The 21301-nt window shown below is 35.6% G+C and overlaps 1 protein-coding gene across 1 annotated transcript in view; it reads left to right on the top strand.

Moving 5' to 3' along the window:
- Positions 1–19265, top strand: part of VEGFC (vascular endothelial growth factor C) — a 79098-nt gene extending 59833 nt beyond the window's left edge. Inside the window, 4 exon segments of the mRNA XM_065634427.1 lie at positions 9381–9532; positions 13466–13575; positions 13829–14159; positions 18808–19265. Of these exon segments, the coding sequence (XP_065490499.1) occupies positions 9381–9532; positions 13466–13575; positions 13829–14159; positions 18808–18922 (708 nt within the window). The 3' untranslated portion in view covers positions 18923–19265.
- The last annotated feature ends 2036 nt before the right edge of the window (positions 19266–21301 follow it).

The raw sequence follows: 21301 nt of genomic DNA, 5'->3' as shown, positions 1-21301 counted from the left end.
TCTTTTTGATACTTTGAAGAAAAGTAATTTTAGTGTAAATATTGCTTCCTTTTTCAACTAGATTCATCTAGCTGAAGATACGGTACATATTTATAAGGAAGATACACAACTGCATAGCCAACTGTGAAGTCGTAGCCCATGGAAATGTCATTCCTTTATAATGAAATTTTGTAGTGCTCTGGGCCTTCACAGGGGAAAAGAGGATGTAAAGGAAACAGAAAAAACAAACAAACCTCTTTTTTTTTAAATACATTTTCTGTCCTCATTTTTCAGCAAATCTGTTTGTCCTAAATGGTATATTATACCAAGAATTTTCAATCCTGAATTTAAGCTAATGGTATACAGCCACACACCACAGGAATAATGTAACTCAAATAGCTTAAGGAAAACTACAACACCGATTTAGTCTGAGTCCATAGTTATTCCCAAAAATAGATGCCCTAATTCCCATTGCTTAGAAGATGCAAATAAATTTTCATATTATAAAGTAAGAAGTATGATCAGTTTGTCTTGGTTTTGGTTTTTTTGGACACGTATTTATAAAGTTTAACTTACTGGAATAAAGGATGATCTACTTACAGAGAGAGTTGTTGCATTTAGCATGGTTCTCCTGGTCTTTGAGCACTATGTCAGTTTGGGGTAAATAATCCCTTTCTGCTCATTTTTCTGTTCATATCTATTGAGTGAAGTAATTTTTTTGCCTAGTAGAAAATGTTCAGGTTAGTACTAAGTTTCTTTTTTAAATTATTGATGTCATTGGCAACGATATGGTATAGGAGTAGTTAAAGATTTGAGAGACCCTGAAAAGGAAAATGTTAAAGGATTTCTCAGAAAGAAGGTAGCATTGTTTTGTTTTCTTACCTATTCTGTAAAAGCAAGCAACTTAATCTCCGAGTTTTCTATCTTGCTTCTGCTCTCCAGTTTTATCTAGTGCTTGATAGAATGCAGTTTTTTTAAAATCCTTATAAAGGAAGAGAGCTATATCTCTTCATCTGTCATCATCTCAAATCTTTTTAAAGTTATATGACCACAGCTTACTCTATATTGCATTCAAGACCCTTCTGTGGAATTCAGGTACCCTACACACCTGTTTTCACTACTGTTTTCCTTTTTGTTTCCTGAATGAAATGAGAACAAATAGTAAGCAAACATATTTTGTTTGGTTGGTTTTTTTTAATAAGTCATCATTTTTGTAGCTTTATTTTTGGTGCATAAACTCTGTCAAATAAGCTTCATGCTGTTCACGCTGCAGAAAATGTGCTTAATGGAAAATTAACCTTTCAGCTGGAGATCTTACCGTAAGGGTAAGTTCTAGCATTGGTTCCAGACATTAAAATCTAAAGAAAGTTGATACCGGCTTTCATCAAAATTAATTAAAAAGAAGGGGGCTAAGATTAGAAATTATTTTTATGGGAAGCAAATCATTGATTGCCAGGAGAATGGAGTACGTCAGATCTTCCCAGGTTGGCTTGTGGAACACTGTAGTGGTTAGAGAGAGGTCAATAGTTCTCTAGTTTGGGCTGTATTCTTCCTTTCAAGCTACTAAACCTTATTAAGAGAAAAACAGAAAAGCATTTTTCTTTGCTTTTAATGCATTTTTTTCCACAAAAACTGTTTCTGTAGTTGCAAAAGGGTGTTTATACAATCATGATTGGGATATGAGACAATTTCTTAATTAAGATGTGGTGCAAGATCTATGAAAACATTTTAAGACCCCCTAGGCTAATTCAGAAGATGCAGCAGATCTTCTCCTGCATCCGTGACCCTGCAATAGCCCAACTTTGGAAGTGGTGGCTTGTCTAATAAAGGTCTGTAGGGGAAGGTGGTTGGTTGATATTTGGTTTTGTGGTGTCATTGTGTTGGTTTTTTCCTCTAATTCGTTATTAATCAAACAGCTGTTCCCTGTTTCCATAACATGAGTAATTCAACAGCAGTTACGAAGACTGGAACTACCTGGTGCAACAACAGCCTGTCTGTCTGCTGTACGTTTTTGTGCCCCACCTATAGGTACTTGCTTAATAGGTAGAAGGGAAGCAGTGAGCAGATCTCAAAGGGCCATCTCATTCCATTCCTCATCTTGGCTGGCAGGATGGACAGTTTTTTGGCTTCTTTCAGATGATTTAATGTAGAGGTCCTATATCTTCTTGTTTCATGGTTACAGTAATAGTGCCTCAAGGGAAAAACATCTTTCCAAGCAGTTTGAAATTAGATTTAGAGGAGCTTTTCTCACAGGAAACAAGCTAGCAGCTTGATATTGTTTGCCATATTTGAGATGTACATGGTGTTCCTTGACACAATTTGGAGATGCATATGTCACAAGAATTTTCAGTTGTTTTGAACTTTACCATTTATGCCTTTTCTCATGCATTTTTCTATGTTAGTCTGATGATTGTCATGATATAGTAGGTACTATTAATAGTGGGAGATATATCAGTATAAATTCCAAATGTTGTTTGTTAAAATTTCTGAAAAAAAATTGAAAATACTGTTTCTAAAAAAACTTAGTGGAATGAATAATGTCGATGTACCATTTTTCAAATAGTTTATTTTCATTCTTTCCAGTATAGAGATGTTTCGAGTTTTGAGATCAGTCTTATATCTCTAACTTGAAAAGCTCTCTAGGCACATTATGCTCTGTTATGCTGGTTATATTTGGCCAGACTTACCGACACTTTAGGAAGTGCAAAGACCACAAGTGGTGGAAACCGAGTCAATTGGCTTGAGGGAAACTTGCCAAAATAAACTACATCCATCAGAAGAACATAGTGTAGTTAATGTAAATCTGGGAAAAAATCATACATAAATCCTGCATGTAAAAACTAGAATGACAGGCTTCCCTCATCCTGATATGAAAATAAGAGGTTTGATTATTTTCTATTTCAGCAGTCAGTGATCATAATAATAATTTGATGTGTGCTTATAGAATGGATGTTGGCGTGTATGATGATATTGCTGAACAAATTAATTTAGCCACTGAAGCAAAGAAATACTTTGCAGAGAAATCAACAGTTTTTCTGGAAAGCATGGTGTGAAGTCTTTCTAGTCTAAAGAAGGAGCTATCAATGAAGTGAATTAAACATACATGTCTTCCTAAGGATCAGTGAGGGGGAATATATGGGAATGTTTTTCTTTTACAGGAATTATGGGAGTGCTTTTGATGAAGCATTCAGATATTTCTGTCTGCTGTTAGATTCTTATTCTTTTTTTTAAATGTTAAAATTATGCCGAGCTCTAGGTTGTGGACCAGACTCTGGTACCATCCTTTTTTCTGTTCTCTACTCCAGCTCTGTAAATGGCTAAAGGAAGAGCACTGGCAGGGTGGGAACTGAAAAGAGCCAACTGCAGGGTGGTCTGCAGGACCACGCAGCTCTGGCCTGGAATCTCTTGCAAGGACGGCTAAAGAAATAACGAGGTTGGGAAGAAGAAGGAGTGTTGCATTTGGCATCGTGGTAATTGCAGGTTGTGATGTACCAATGGCCAAGTCTGGTTGGGTAGAGCAATTCAGGAGCACCTTTGGCCAGTGCCCTCTTACTGTGCTTCTCACCTGAGAGGTACAGTACGGAGCATATGCACTGATCTTCAAGCACATAAAAAATTGACGTGTAAAAGAATGAAAATCCAGGAAAAAAAATGTTTGTAGTTGCACACATGATTGTAAAAGTGAACTAATTATTCACTTTGTATTAGTCTGAAAAGTTATTTAATTGTATACCTATCTGTACTGGGAGGCAGAAAACACAAGCACAAGAAGTTGCCGTTCCAGTCTGGAGGATATGCTGCCTTTTAACTCTGGCTGGTGTGGTGGAACGAAGGTTAAGTATTAAGCCTGAAATACACCTTATTACAGATTGTGTAATCTAAATATATGAAGAAAAATTAACTTCCTTCATTTTTGAAGGTGAACATTTCAAGTTTGTCTAGGTTGAAAGATATAAAGTCATTTTGATAATGGTCAGTGGGAAAGAAAATACATATCCTTAAAAAATAATTTAAAAAAATGTCCTGCAAGCAAAACTTTTTTAATCCATATAGTGCCAATGACTGTCATGGGTTTAGCACAAAATTTCCATTTAAGCCGTTTACTGTACAAGATCCTTGAATGTTTTCATGACAAGAAAAATGGGGAAAAACATTTGCAGTCACACATAGTCTTGTTCAATGGTAAGCAACTCTAGTTTGAGGAGCCTAATGTTAAGATTTTCCAACATACTCCATTCTAAACTCTATGGTCATTCTCAGCCTAACTTAGGGGTTGAAATTTTCTTTGCCAGATACCTGGTTCAGCTTGATGTGTTGTTTTTACTTCTTAGTTTTTTACTTTAAAACTCACTCAATAGTGGTGGTTCTGCTTTTTCTTAGAACAGAATGAGAGACAGGGCTGAACACAATACTTTGAAAAGAAATACTAGACATGGTGAAAATGGAAGACCTGCAAGCTGGATTTCTGTGACAGAACAGCCTCAGACTGGCTGAATGGCATGTGTTAAGTTCTTGTGAAATATATTATATGTGGTTTTCAGTTGTTCTTCAGTTACATAAAGCTCTCATTAGTATGTGTTATACACTGAGATTAATAGTATGTTACTGACATGTTTATGACATTAGATCATGTGAAAGAGCTTAAGACAGACCTTTAACTGTTATTTCATGGTCGTTTTTTGTTGTTTTGTTTAGTTATAGATAATACTGTTTAGTTATGATATCACATATGGCTTTGATTGTTGTTTTCTGCTGGTTTCCAGACCTCAAGGCAGTGTTGGTAGCACAAATGTACAGGACAGCATGGACAAGTTGAGTCTAGTTTTTTCTTTTAACTTTTGAGTGTTTGCCTTGAAGTCTAGCAATGCTCATTTCATGTACTTTAATTTGCTATTTAATGTACTATAATTACTAACATCTTTCTCAAAACTGCGAGCGGTAAAGGCTCTGCACTGAAAAAATGACCCTAATCGGTACTGCTGTTGGATCTCATGTTCTTCTGGGCATTGAAACTTGTTCTTTGCAGTCTTTAGTCCTGAATGTCTGTCTTTAGGCATCGGCCCTTGAACAGACCTGAAGGAAATATCTTTTCCCTATTGCCTGTAGCATGAATTAGTCCAATTTTTACTATGTTTTGAAGTTGGGAAGGGAGAAAAGTTTTGGGCCTCTAACAATACAGTAAAACTAATCCTTTCCTGAATGAGAGATCAGGCAGAAATGTAAGCCATCTGATCTCCAAGTAGAGGTACCCACATGGGCAGTGTGGGTGCCAGCATTGTTGCCAGAAAAGAAGGGTGTCAAGAACCAGTCTCATACACACACGTTATGGTGCATTTCTTATAGAGATATCCTTTGTTAATATTGACATTCGGCTGTTCCATCTTGCCAAACATGCCCTGTAGTGACAACAGATGTTGAGCTTATTATTCTATTGGATGAAGAAGACAAGCATGAAATAAATTAGAGGTGGTAACAAAACCAGGAAGCACTGCAGAGGGTCAGATCTTACCTAAATTGGAATGATTTATTAAGATGATAATTCAAACACAGCTTGTGTATATTGAGAGTTTATTCACATACACCTAAATAGCTTAATTGGATTTAGAGATGCTGCTATCATAGCTGAGAGCAGAATGTAGATTTTCTTTAGAATGGATCTTATTTCAAAATACCAGAGATTATTTAAACAGGAATATTCTGACTATTAAATACATTTTCTGTAACAGACTACTTTTCAAGAATTTATTTCTTGTGAAATCTCTTCTTGATATATTTTTATTCTCAGAACAGAAGAATAAGTATCTGCTTTTTCAGTATGCATAAGAACATGGTATCCTAATAGCATATCGTCCTGGTTTTGGCTGGGATAGACTTAATTTTCTTCCTAGTGGCTGGTATGGTGCTGTGTTTTGGATTTAGAACAAGAATAATGTTGATAACACACTGATGTTTTAGTTGTTGCTTAGCAGTCAAGGACTTTTCAGCTTCTCATACCAGCCTTCCAACAAGAAGGTGGGGAGTGCCAAGAGGCTGTAAGGAGACACAGCTGTGACAGCCGACCCAAACTGGCTAAAGGGATAGTCCATACCATATGATGTCATACTCAGTATATAAACCCGGGGGGAGGTGGCTAGCAGGGATTGCTGCTCAGGGGTGGGCTGGGCATCAGTCAGTGGGTGGTGAGCAATTGCATTGTGCATCACTCATTCTGTATATTCTTTTATTCTCTCTTCCTTTGCTGTCCTATTAAACTGTCTTTATCTCAACCCATGAGGTTCTTTTTCTATTCCCTCCCCCATCCCACTGTGGGAGAGGAGCGAGCAGCTGTGTGGTGCTTGGTTACTGGCTGGAGTTAAACCACAACACATGCGCAGACAAAAAGTGTAGGAAGAATAAATCAATAATTCCAACCCCAGTATTTCACTTCCATAATTTCCATTAAGGAAAATAGATTTGGTTTATATTCTTTTTTAACATGCTACTTCATGAATCATTTTAAGCACTTTCCAAAAGTGAGGACTAGAAATGTGATACTTAATATAATATAATATAATATGATCTCCAACATAAATAGTTTCCTTTGGTTTTCTTTTACTTTATGTATAACCAGTACCTACTATCGGGTGATGTAAAATATATTGCTGTTAAGTGAATTTAGTTGAACAAACTGAAGGTAAATCAATGAGGTCAAGGAAGCTAGTCTACCTTTACATTGTTTAACTAGGGTTTTTTTTTGCATTGAACCACTGAAGTGCTGATGGGAATAGTTGTTCGCAATAGTCACCTCTAAACTGATACCTTTCGCAGTTTAAATGGAAGGGTAAATGTAGATTATGATAACTTACAATTGGTATATTTCAGATGTTTCAGGTGTTTTAGTGAAATTTCTCTCAGTGTACTCCTGAAGCCAAACAGGAGGACAGTTGGGCTGACAGGGTCCTCTTTTAGGTGGCTTGGAATTTTCAGAAGTCTCAACAGTTGGGCTGTCCTTCTGAAAACACAACTTGGTTAAAAAAAGATACAAATCTTGCATATGTAGGTGAGTTTTGCCATCTGTTTAAACATCAGTATTTAAAAAACAGATACCCAAAGAACTCAGTATATATTTTCTCAATTTTGTACTATATGCAGAAATGAAAGCTATTTTTCACAAACACAGTCCTTTCTGTCTCCGTATCTACACCAACCACCTTCTTCCTTGCCAATTTCCTAGTTTGTGCATTGTAACAAAAACTACAATGGTCTTCAATTAGGTGGATATTTTTAAAAGAAATTAATAAATACATAAAACTATTTTCATATAACATGTCAGTATTAAAATGATAGCTCTGTGTTACAGTTGTTGCTCTTTTTTGGATGAGGCATCTTGGTAAGAATGCCTTTTGTGATTAATTAAAAGGAACTTATTATAATAGATAAGGGTAAAGGAGCCAATACTGGTTTGGAAGCCAAAAAGGATTATAAGTATAATAAAAAGCTGATTAAAAAATCTCTTTCCAGAAGTCAGTTTTGAACTTAGTTAAAAACCCTGGAGGCATGTCTGGTGATAATTAGACATTCATTTTATTTGTACCAAACTTTAAACTAGATGCGGACTCATGCCGTTATCTTATTAATGACTCAAGATCAAAATTTCAAGAAGTGTTATTTTTTTTGCAGTTGGAGCAAGAATCCAAATGTTAATATGATTTGGCAAGAAGTCTCTCTAAAAACAGAAACTCTTTCCATGGTAGCTCTCTAGATGTCTAGGTTTTTGTCAGTATTTGAAAGATGCAGGAAATTATTTTCTGTTTTGTTTTTCCTTCCACAGAAGTAAACACACACCAGTTTACATTTTTACACTGGGGGGAGGGGAAGGAACAAATTAATATAAAGGATATGCTACTTTTTGCAGCAAAAATCATAATATTGTAATCTTTCATAACAGAATAAAATGCAAATATAATACTTCTACCATTTCAGCTCTGGGATGATGACACTCTCAATGTTAAACATTTTTAAAGCTCTAGTCACTAAATGATGTCAAATTTTGTTTTGTAAAAACAGAGTTGATGATGCTTTATACAATTTAGATTTAAGTTGCGTAATTTAGGTATATCAATCGTATGAGCTTTATTGTTGGCTGCACAAGTGCCCTTTTACCTTGTGAGTACTTGGTGAATACGCCCCATACTGCTGCACCCACTTGGTCGTCAGTGCCCAGGCTCACTCGTGTACTTCAGGGCAAGATACCGTTTTCAGGACATCCTGTAGATGTGCTTCATATTTTGAATAAATTAAAATTACCAGTGCTTTCATTGCATTTGCTTGCTGCCTATCTGTCATACTGTAAAGTTATTCATTATAAAAAAGCATTGTGAATAGATTTCAGCTACAAATCTGGTTATGCAGTCTCATCAGCTGAAACTGGAATAATAACCAATGATCATGTGTTTAAAGGTAGTAAAGTCCCCAGAAGATGCAGAAATATTCTTACATATATTTGCAAAAGCGACTGAACACCTAAAAGGCAACAGCCCACTCTTATCCTATTAAAAATACTCCCAAAAATAGTTTTTAAGACTTTGACCTCAAGTATTTGTCCTAACTTCTCAGGAGACTGTTGGGATTTGAGTCTTACAGTGAAACCTTATTAATTTAGTAAAGTACATATCCTGAATTGAATATTGAAATATGTCTCCCTGATTGTCTGTTAGACATGTTCAGGTTTTGCACAAGTTATCACTGAAGTTGTCCTCTTCCACCAGTTGAACTACATTTCCCACTAAAATTAGGATTTTATCCATTTGCATACATGACTATTTTATTAATAGTGAATATTTCTTATTATCCTGAAAAAAATTAATAGTTGAAGATGCATTCCATTAGGGTAACTATATAATTTACATGGATACAAATACTGGAAAGTCAGAAATACAGTATGCTGCAGCTCAAAACTTGGTCATCCAAAAATGTTTCGATCTACATCCAATATATTGCTGTTTTACACAAGCTTTTGTAATTGTGCAACTGACGTGCTAGGTCGCAGCTTATCCCCTTTTTAAATTATTCTTGTTTTCCAACTTTTTGAAGCACCTTGTAATTTTTTTAAAGTCATTTCCTCTAGAAAAATGTGTTCTTTGTACATTTTCCTCTTTGAACATTAGTTTAAATGTTATAATAAGCAAACAGGCACGTAACAGGTTTTAACACTAAAAATGTTGTCATGACATAGCTATTGTATTAATTTTGCACATTATGATATCTAGTGGTGTAATTGAACATGACACTGAATGATGGTAGAGAACAAAACCCTAAACTTAAATTCCATATAGCTTTTTTTTGGTATGTCCTTACATTATTTTTGTTGTACTGTTACTGATCTATAAAAAAAGTGCTTTGCTTTGCTTTCCTTTTTACAGTTGTTTGAGATCACAGTGCCTCTCTCTCATGGCCCCAAACCTGTAACCGTCAGTTTTGCCAATCACACGTCCTGCCGATGCATGTCAAAGCTGGATGTCTACAGACAAGTTCATTCTATCATAAGACGTTCTTTGCCAGCAACACAAACTCAGTGAGTACAAGACTTGCCTTTCACATTATGAGCAAGCCTATATAATTACATCTAAAATGTTGTTGGAAGCTTTCACAATCATTTTGCAAAGGAGCTAATATGTTTTGCATGGCAAATATGTTACTAAAGTAATTAATACAGTACCTTTTTACCCAGTGTATAAACTGGGGCTAGGTGATTTAAACATGAAGAATAATGTTATTTGTGGGGATAATTTCATGGAAAGAGCAACAATGCGATTGAGACTTACAGAAAACATCAATAAAATAATATTTTAATTTTTTAAAGGTAATCAGAAAAGCTATAAAAATAGTTTTGCAAATAAGGAGTAGACAACATTTCTCTCTGAAACTCTTTTTTCTTATTTTAAAAGCTGTTTTAAAAAAGGCCTGTTTTTAGGGAATCTCCATCTTTTTGGACATTTTTGTATGCTAGAAGTGAAAATAAAACAGAATGGGAAAGGGAAATAAAAGGTGAATTGACAGTCCACAGAATTAGCATGTTGGTTTGTTTGGTGATTTTGAATGAAAAAAGTCACAGAAGAAATCCAGCACTGAAGCCACTCAAAGAACTCCTTCCCTTCATTTTAGAGAACTGAGTGATGATTTCATGATGTAAAAATATTCAGTCGGTCAAAAATATCTAACAGACTAACAGTTACTTTATGGAAGAACCAATTACTAGAAGCTGAACTAGAATTAATTGTAAGCATTTTTAATAAGGTGAGTGAATAATGCAAAATACCCAGAGGTGTAAACCAGGTCTTTTTCTCTGTGCTTTCATTCAGTTAAAGTCTGGATGTTTTTTGACATGTTCTAGCTAAACACAGATTATATTCTATTTCAATTCAAATTATTGAATTTGCTCATCAAAACATGGATCATGAACAGTGGATTAGAAAAATATTAGGAAATAAATCTAGTAATAGTTTAATTCATTGCATAATTAACAGAATATAAAACATTAGAACCCAGTAGTCAATAATAAAGTCAAATTATGCTGACTGTTGGCACTTTCTTAGTGCTTCCAGATTAAGAGCAGTTGTAATTACCATTGCAATAGTTTATTCTAGCTAGGAAGCAGGTACCTGCAGTTAGAGGGAAGTGAGTGTACAGAGACAAGGCTTTGGCCAGCTGGAGTGTCCTGCTGTCCTCTGAGTAAGGAATCATGCCTCAGCCTAAAGGCAAGACAGAGTAGTACTAGATCAGAATATATACAGGCCTTCTCTACTGTTAAGTACTGTCTTTAAGTTTTAAATCTATGGCTTTTGACAAGAAAGTAGGAAAAAAAACCCTCAAACACCAAACAAGCTGAGTGCTTCTAGGTTCTAGGAAGGAAAGCTATTTGCATGTTCTGGGTGGCTGCCTGAATGCTTTTCAGAATCCCACTGGGGTTTTTTAATTGGTACTGAAGTTCTCACTTTCTTTTCTACTTATTTTTCCATAACATTTTATTTATAGGTTTGAATGCTAGTGTAAGTGTTGTAAAGCCAAAAACTTGCAAATGTACTTTCTTGTCACAGCAGCAGATCTGCATGTGTACATGTAGATGTGTACATGTTAATTTTAACCAAAATATAATAATGACTTTCTTACGTATTACTCAAAAGAAAAGCCTTGGAGCATAATCTCTGGTTTTACGGTAGTAACACTCAGGATCTAATAAGAATTCAAGGCTGGATGATGCCACAATGCACAGGCACATCTTAGGAGAGTGAAATGACATGTAAGGTAGAATACAAATAGTTGATCTTTTTTATATAAAAGTATATTTTCTGCACAACTTTATCTTGAGAATTAAAGTCTAGGTCTTTGCTTGTTCTCCCACATTTTTCCTTTTATTCCTTCTAAAAAGTAGTAGCTACCTCTATGTACTTGTGGAGCTGAGGCATGTCAGTTCACGTTAACCAGTTTTTCAGAACACCTCCTGGATTAATGGCACTTTAAGTTTTACTCTTCTCTGTTTATACAGAATGTCATCAAGATGTGCAACCGAGTTAGAAAATTGTCACTCTGTTTTAGAAGTTTAGCAGTCAGGGAGTTGGGGAATAGAGAGGGCCTTGCAATATGCATAATTCAGATCCCAAGTCTTTGTGATGACCTTGTTTGTCCCGTGGTTTGTAGGTAAGCATTTAGAGAGCCAGTAAGCGTGTTTTAGGTGTGCTTTCGATGTTGAACGCATTAAATGTTTCCCCCTCTTATGCATTATCTGTCCTGACACTGACAGGTAACAAGTTAGCATGCTGGTTTTGGTTTGAGTTGACAATGATTTGGAAAGAGGTAGTGAAATTTTTTTGCAAAGTGATTTTTCCTCTGATATTTTTCCTAGCCTTCCTGAACTTTCCTAAAATGTTACAATAAGTTATTTCAAAATTTCGGCCACACTCCCCCATAATTTTCTGTACTAGCAACCAGACTAGAATTTGGAAACAAGCAGTTCCGCTTCCATTTGCTGGTCTTTGGTAACTTGGATTTTGTACCTATATTGTCTTATGGGTGCGTGTGGTGTTTTCTTCATGTTGTCACCCTGACTTCCTTCTGTAGTTAGTTTTAAACACTCCCAGCTAGAGCCAGGCTTCTCCAGGTGTAAGCAACTCTATTTTTTTGTTTGTTTGGGGTTTGTTGTTGTTGTTTTTGGTTGGTTTTGTTTCTAACAGAATACAATAATGTATCTGTAAATTATCCTGTACCATTTCTCAAGCAGAATCAGGAGCCAGACAAAAGGACATATGTGCAAGTGGGGGAGCAAGAGTGAGATCATTAGTGGAATGAAATCAGGAAACACCAGCCTGAGAAAACATGAGGCAGTGCAGGGTGATGTTACACTACAACAGTCTTTACAAGCCAAGAGTCATTTAATGTGGTGAAGGGGAGTGGTATATTGAATGATAATCATGGAAAAATGTCCTAGCACCTGCATTTTTGAATGCATGAGTAATGGTGCTCAGGGGAATGAAAAGTGCTTAAAATGTGTAATGTATGTGCTGCCTTATCAGAAGAAGATTTTAGAAATACTACAGAAACAATGAATAAATGACACAGCCTGGATGCATGGAGTTAGGCATAAACTGTTAAAAGTTGTAATGTCACCTGTGGTGACAGGGAAATTACAAGCAAGGAAGATGAGATAATAGACATACATAATCTATCTGTGGTGTACTTGCTAGCTAAGTTCAGTCGTTCTTTAAAAAGATGCGAGCTGCTGTTAGGATTTTTTGCTTTCTCTGGTACCACTGCCTTGACTGAAAAACTAGCTGGTAAAGAGCACTAAATGGTTGTTTATTGTCTTTCATTTCTAAAGTGAAGAGGTATCGCTGCTGAATACTAAATCTTTAGATTCAAGAAAACCGTTCAGGATTTGAGTGGCTGATGAGAAAGAGTCAGTCAATGTCACGTAACTTTCACATAAAGGGGAAATGAATCTGATCATCTGATTTTGTTTTAGGAATTAGAGGTTGGTCTATGCATGAATTCAGAAACTGTTAGCAGCTGGTTTTTGATGTCTATATGTGTGAAAACGTTTTTGTACTGAAAAAAGAAATTAGAAGATTATGCCTGTTACCATCTATGCGGTGTTTGTCATGCAAATACTTTTCGTAACAGTCTGTTTTCTATATGAGGTTTACATTCAAGGGTTAGATCTGTTTCCAAGCAACGTTAGGAAAGTACAAATATCAGTTTCTAGAAGTTAGAGCTACATCTTGAAATGTGAGAAGGTATCTTCAACAAATGGTTTGAAGGTTCCTGTAGTGGGGACAACCTTAATTAGTAACAGAGTTGATAGGAGTTAAAAATAAGATTATGAATGAGCTAAAGCTCTTTGTAAGGTACTGGAGGGAAGCAAACGCAATCCGCACCTAATTTTTTTAACTTCTTTTCTTTTTTTCCCTTGGGTTCTTATGTTAGTAAATCAACAGTATATTTCATTCCACAGGTGTCATGTGGCAAACAAGACCTGTCCAAAAAATCATATCTGGAATAATCAAATTTGCAGATGCTTGGCACAGCATGATTTTGGTTTCTCTTCTCACCTTGGGGATTCTGGTAAGCAGTCTTGCTTAAATGGTTAAATGTAGTTCCATGTTTTGATTTACATAAAGGAGAAATTACAAAACATGAAAAGTAAGTAGTTGAATTTTTATTAGTACTATTACTGGTTGTTGCATGTCTTTTGACATATGTTTGTTCTTAAAACACCTCAAAATGTATGGATTCGGTACCATTTCTTCCCTTAAAAATATGGGATGGGTTGACACAAAACTCTGATAATTGTGCAACATCTCTGCTGTATTTCTAGACACATCTGAAGGATTCCATATTTGCGGACCAAACAAAGAGCTGGATGAAGAAACGTGTCAATGTGTCTGCAAAGGAGGTGTGCGGCCTTCTAGCTGTGGTCCTCACAAAGAATTAGACAGATCGTCATGTCAGTGCATGTGCAAAAACAAACTTCTCCCCGCTTCCTGTGGACCCAACAAGGAATTTGATGAAGATAAGTGCCAATGTGTATGTAAAAAGACCTGTCCTAAACATCAGCCACTAAATCCTGCAAAATGCATCTGTGAATGTATAGAATCTCCCAATAAATGCTTCTTAAAAGGAAAAAGGTTCCATCACCAGACATGCAGGTAAAAACTAGTATCTTTAGCCCTTTCATTGTATTTAAGGTATAAAATTTCGGATTTGTGTCATTATCTGTCTTGTCGAATTGCTTTGTAGTTGTAAGTAAACAGTAAGCCTCTCTGATTCCATTGTATCTTCTATGACTTCTATCACCTCTAAGTCGAAACTGCTAGGCAGAATAAGTATTTTAAAGCATGTTTAGTTTCTTGTACTCTTACTACTACTTCATGTGATTTTTTTTTTCTTTTGCTGAAAATGAGCTGTAAGTTCAAGCTCTCTGGTTTTTTAATGCTATTTAAAATCCCACTCTGTTTTTCCCAAGAACTGAATATTGCAATTCAAACAACTCAAATATTCCTAATTAGATTTTAGGGATTAGTTCTGGAGATACTATCAATCATTTTTGCTTCCTAAATTTTTGCTAATCATTCATTTCACTCAACTGATACTAAAGATTTATGAGTGCATAAAAAGTCTTATAGCTCTGGATGATTTCTGTGGAAAATAGACATATACAACTGTAAAACAGACCACCTACATTCATCATTTAAAATGGGATTTGGTCAGGAAGAAAACTCTGCAATTTCTTTATGTATCACAGGAGCTCTTTCTTCTACAACTACTACACCCATAGCAGTCGAAGTCTATATATAAAAGTATGAATGACTTTAGGTTCCGAGAAACAAACAATATTATTTCTGCTTTGTGTATTTTGTGAAGAAAGTTTTCCTCTAGTGAAACAGAAACAATACCAATTTGAGCAGGAAGATTACTTAGTTATTAATATATGGCAATTATTTCTGTTATAGTAATGAAAAATAAAAATTCCAGAAATGTTCAGGTACTGGAAATGGAAAATAGAAAATTGGAACATTTAAATGTCTGTTTTGATTTGTTGCTTATCAAAAATAAACCTTAGATTTTTTTTTAATATAACATGTAGTTAGCTGGCATAAATATATTGCCAGATATATATACATTAGTTCATCTTGAATTAAAAAAATGGCTAATTATTAGGAATGAGTCCTGTGCTGAAGTCTTCAAAATAGGGGAAAATAGGGGAAACTATTATCAATAACTGGTATTACCTGTTTTCCTATGTTTGGCCTTCTAGGTGGAACACAATAATTGATTTAGAAATGTCACAAATAATTTCTTCTCTATCATTCAGGTTTTGTTTCGATTTTATGTTTGCAGAGGAAAAGAAACCAACCTGATGACATGAGCTTTAGCATATTACAAAGCCTTAGCACTACTCTTGTGTGCACTTCTAGTAGCGCTACACATATAAGCCATGTGTATTTCAAAGGAACATTCACAATTTGGAAAAGTCAGGCATTTAAAAAGCTAAGAAATTCCTTAAGAAATATCTGATTTAAAGACTTTGTATTTGAAGGAGGGAATAGAGCCGAGCGTTTCTCTGTGTTGTTGTGGTTGAACATGATGAAGCGTTCAAATCTCTTTCTCACTTCCAAGGACAATCTGATTTAGGATGCTTTCAGCTGTTTTTGTTTTCTAACCAGTTTGTGTGGAGAAAGAAAGATTTTATGTGGTATTACTCTACAGCCAATAGCTCTTCAGATGTTAGCACTGTCAAGGAAAACAGAAGATGCAATCTCTCCTCCTCCTTAAGAAAGGAGAAGCAAAGGTTTCTCACGTTTTGGCTCTGTCCACCACCACAAGCTTTCTTTGAAAGTAATAAAAACCCTGCAACATCCCATTTGTCTTTGAAAGAAAAATCCCTTGCTGTTATGAGACCATGTCAATGGAGGTACCATTGTATAGCTTTGTGCAAGATGCCTGAGACTGAGACGTGAGCGGAACCTTGTAGCCGTGTCCTAGACAGCTCCCTGTGCAGAGAAATAGTCCTTGTATGTTCTGGTTTTGAAGCACCAACATTTTTATGCACTGTACCGAAAATGCCTCACCCTCTCATCTTATACCCTGCTCTGGAGGAAAGGAATAGTCATTTATAAAGCACAGAATAGGAAGAAAGAATCAGGAAAAAAAACCAAACCAAACACAGGGGGGGGGAAAAAAAAAAAGACAACATAGCAGCACAACAAAACAACAAACAAAACCACAAACCAAAACAAATGACACACACAAAACCCCTGCACGGTACAAAAACCCCACACTGTAGACCATACTGCCTTTTAAGGTAGTCATACTGATACCACCACTAAAAGTAGCATTTTCACTTCGGTTTCATCTGTGAAGTTGTTTGTTAGACTGCCCAAAATTATAAACCTGGGCATTCAGTAGCAAAATAATCGCAATTACTGACCATCAAGAGAAAGTTGCCACTGACTCACCCGACACTACGCGTATTGACTGAACATCTATCTTAGCTGCGGCATGCTCAGGTTTGCCTTACTAGAACAGACATCTCTCATGTGAAAGCACTCCATAAACAACTTTCAGCCCAAATCTTTTGAAAGACCTGGTCTATTGTTCAGCAGAGTTTCCTTAGGAAACCGCATTTATGTAGTTACAATGACTCTGCTGCTATTCACCCTGTGCTGTTACCTCAAAAATTTATTTTGGTCAGTTTTGTCAGGGGCAGATAACTATGCACCTCAGCTGCAAAGCATTTTAGAGTAGGAGAAGGGCTTTCTTGCTCTTTAAAAATGTCCCAAATAAGGATAAGACTGCAATAACCTGATCTTGACTGCTGATAGACACAAACTCACATAGGAGAGATGCTTTATAGTGCTGTAGCCTGTAAATTAAGTTGAAGTTCAATAGGAGGCACACAAATCCTAAGCAAAGTGAACTCTTCATATTCAATGATTACATGACTGCATTTCATTTTATGCAACATGTTGTAGGTAGGTGGAGGTGTTTGGCTTTTTTTTTTTTTTTCCTTTCTCTTATTTAATTTTATGTTCATTCAGTACATGAAATAGTCTATCTTTCATGGCAGAGACAAGCAAAAAGGCAAGTGAGTTCAGGGATTCATCCACTGCCTCTCTACCTTTTTCCTAGAACAGACCTGCTGGTTGCCTGTTTGCTCAGAGTATTAGATCCTCTGGCAAACATGCGCAAGACAGTAAAGTTCACTTGCTTGCTTGCTTAAGTGACACTGTGATTTTTTTTGTTGCCTTTTACCACTGTTTCCAAACTTTATTGGGCAAAAGATCAGCAGGGCTTTGAGAGATTCCCATGAGCTCTTACACTGATCTCAAATTCCTATATTAAATGGCACAAAATAGTGTTACTCTCTTAATTACAGAGACCACATTGGTGAAATAATCTATGATTAACGACATTGAAAACATCGAACAAGATCTGACTGGTTAATAAATGTCGTATTTGCAGTCTTCCTCATTCCTTATTGTTTTCCTCATAGCCAGGTTCGTTGGTTGAACTAGCTGGCTTGAATTAATGTAACTGTAATCCAGACCTCATATCATAAACAAATTATTGCAAAGTGGTAACTTGGCATCCAAAACAAGCACACAATATATTAGCTTATCTGCAACAATAATAAAAGTAGCCACAAGCCTAAAACAAGAATTGCCTAGGGAAGAGGATAGTGACCTAGCCTTAACATAGTGTACAGTAGTTTCTTTGAACTGAAGTATGAATTATAGCAATAGATCATAATATGAGTGTTTCACAAACAGGCACACATTATTTAAATACAAGTTTTAAGTATAACTGTGTTGAAATTCGAAACATATACTTTTGTCTTTTGACTCATTGCCCGCACCTGAAAAAAAATACCCAGACTTGTACTTTGTTTCCATTATACACCAGAAAGTATTTAGCATTGTTATTGTAAGGTTATTTTAGGTCAAGTTCTTGTTTTAATAGAAAAATAAAATAGAAAGAGGAAGAGTTCAGGGACAACCACAGATACTATCTTTGTATAACTTCTATTTTTCAGTCAACAAATCTGTGAAGAAAAATGCTCCTGCTTTTTAGGTAGATGTGATTTAATGCTCTATTTCTGTTATATTTATTTTAGTCAAATAGGGACTATTTCTGTTCTTTTTCCTTTAAGAATTATCATAAACGTGCAGGCTGTCATCTGTTGCATAGATAGATGCACTATCAAGTGTAGGTGTATCCCCGCTGACCTCAGAGAGCGGCTAAAGGGGTTTGCAACTTGAACAAAGTATGTGCTCATTTTCAATATCAGTCACCATGTAACATACATAAACAAACCGCTCTCAGGTTTATTGCATTAGTGAATAAGGTGAGAAAGAGTCCTGGGTAAGAAGACAGTGAAGCTGATCATCACCCAGTTCTGAATTGCCACCTCAAGCTGTCAGCATGCAGTAGGTCATAACAAGCAGATTTAAATAGAGAAAAGTATTATTGTATTTTCAAAAGCAAATATAAAAAAGTACTACTCAAGACGAGTCCGTGACTACAACCAGGCAATATGTTACATTTATTCAAGAATTGCAATAGAATAATTTCTCTTCAATAGCATTCATTATTCTTTCATTGTCTTTCGTGAAGAATAGTCCAATTAAAAGTAGTTGCAAGAACATAAACAGAAGTTAAAAGATATATAATTGTAGGAATTAAGTATCTCATTGAGAAATGATAGTCTCAATACACACAGATTTCTACACTGTGTTAATAGAAATGATCACGTTATATTAATGCCTATTTTCTTTTTTTTTTTCATTTCTTTAGTTGTTACAGACCGCCGTGTACAGTCCGAACAAAACGCTGTGATGCTGGATTTTATTTTAGTGAAGAAGTGTGCCGCTGTGTACCCACATATTGGAAAAGACCACATATGAATTAGTGAAGAGGGCACTACTGGCTATTTTGGTGTACATTTTTCCATTAGAACAAAAGAACAGAAACTTTGCTAATATTTGGAATTAAATGTTCACCAGAGACCCTGTGGGGCTTTCAGAGACAGACACATTGTGCTTTTCTCAAGATGTGGAAAGCAGATGTAGAAAATAACTGGGGTTCATGTTTTATAAAGAACTCAATAAGGACTTATTTTCTGCCAATGACCAAACAGCCTAGGTTCTACTTCTTGTGATTTTTTTTTTTTTTTAAGAGATAATGACTATATAATTTATTTCCACTAAAACCATTGTGCAGCATTTCTGTTTATAGCAGTAACAATTGTTAAAGCTCACTGTGATCAATATTTTTATATCATGCAAAGTATGTTTAAAATAAAATGGAAATTGTATTATATAATGGTGAGAATGTTTAATCATCTGCCTATAGAAAGGAACTACAATTCAGCAGCTTTACCATAGTTCTTAAAAGGAGGGAAAGTAGTTAAGAGAAAGCATTTTTATGAAAGGAAGACTACAGACATTTCCTTATACCTGTTCTATATGTCGTTTGAAATAGTTATACTTAGTGATACCCAGTGATATTTCTGTCTTTGGTCTTGCTTTGCAAGTTTCATTCTAATTAATAACTAATGACAACATTGGAGATCCTGTACATTGCCCAAGGATAAGGACTGAGTTTAAAGGACAGCAGCAACTACTCACATTCCAATATATTTGCCTTTTTATTTCTTTTTAGTATTCCTAAAGAATAATATAAAATAATGTCTATTGAAGGTTATTATTATGAAAGTAGAAATGCCAGCTATGCTTTTTATTTACTATTACAGGCTATATTGTAAAATTTACAACTAAATAATTAAGAATGCTTTGATGCACTTTGACTATATGAAAAAGCAATCAGGTATCTTGATCAACAATGTATGTGTGTGCAAAAATGATTTGAAGGAAAAAAAAAATACAATGTATATACCAAGGGGGACATGAAAAGACTTCCACCCGTCTGTTGTGGATTGACATAATCTCTGCATGAAATTTGTCAGGACTTCTCTTTACTAAAGAGAATGCAAAATGGAACATCTCCAACTCTAGAAAGAGGTAAGATTTTTAACTTGCATGGGAAGAGGAATGTGCATAGAACAATCTAATGAAAATTAAGATATTTCAGAAATTGGAAGGATGTTAAATTATAGAAACTTGATTGTGTGCAGAAGTGAAACAAGCAAAGCAGCAAAGCAAGATTTTTGTAACAGGAGGGGGCAGATGTGCAAATAATTTTAGAGGTTGCTAGTCTGAAGTGCTGGTTTCTAAGCAGCTGTCTTAAAAGAGTTATTCATGAAATAGTACTTTTTCCTACTATTTCCTAGAAGATTTCCTAAAATATTTCCTAGGTTTTTGGGGGGGAGGGGTGCGTCGCTCTTCTAGATTCTAGCATATTTAGATATCAGAGTTCCTAAACTGAATGAAAGCTGCTTTTAATTACTCAGTCCCTATCGTGGTTTGGGTCAGTCTAAGAAGTAAGGCAGGATGAGAAACAGTTTGAGAGTTCACTTTCCACTGTATGTTTACTGTCCTCAATGTTCTTCCTAAGAGGTCAGCTATTCATTATCTAAATAGGATAATAGAATAAAGTTTAGGTATACAAATACTGAGGAATCTCTCCTTACTACTATATTGCCTCAGCAATCAAATGCAAGTAGAACTCTGGATGACAACGTAACATTGAAATACAACCACACAGTTCCCCTGGGTTGGACTGGTAGTTACACAAATCAAGTGTCTAAACTGGCAATGTCAATCTAATATCAAAAGGTTAATAGTCAAAACTTCATTGAGTATTACTAAAGATGCAGGCATCCACTTGTATATGCCAGCTGCTTGAAAGAAACATAAAATAGCTTAAGAAATCAGTTAAAGAGCAAAATTTAATGAAGACTTGAGAAAATAAACTGTAGATGAAGCTCACAAAATAAGCTTTTAAATTTCTATTGAAGCCCAATACAGAAGACAGGCAGCAGGGGAAGGACAAACCAAATCTGAAACCAGGAAGAGAGGCTGAGTGAGCCAGTATCTAACAGACAAAATATGTGCTTGTGGTTAAAAAGGAGGAGGGCACAAGTGAAGACAGAGCAAAACTGTGTTCCAACAAGTAATTCTATGTAGATTATAAAAAGTGCACGTTACAGTACTGTGCAAATAAAAACCGGCTAAACTGAGCAATGCTCACTTCACATGTCTAAACTATTTGAAAGGAATTCATGAAAACTGAGCTAATAAAACCATTCTGGCTAAGCAGATATTTGGATTTCTACTGAGCATGCTACACTCCAAAATCATAAAAGCCATCAAGGTAGGGAAGGGAAGGG

Source organism: Caloenas nicobarica, chromosome 4, assembly GCF_036013445.1.
Source record: "Caloenas nicobarica isolate bCalNic1 chromosome 4, bCalNic1.hap1, whole genome shotgun sequence".
Classification (NCBI taxonomy): domain Eukaryota; kingdom Metazoa; phylum Chordata; class Aves; order Columbiformes; family Columbidae; genus Caloenas; species Caloenas nicobarica.
The sequence above is the reverse complement of the archived record's forward strand: the minus strand, read 5'-3'. Positions and strand labels throughout refer to the sequence as shown.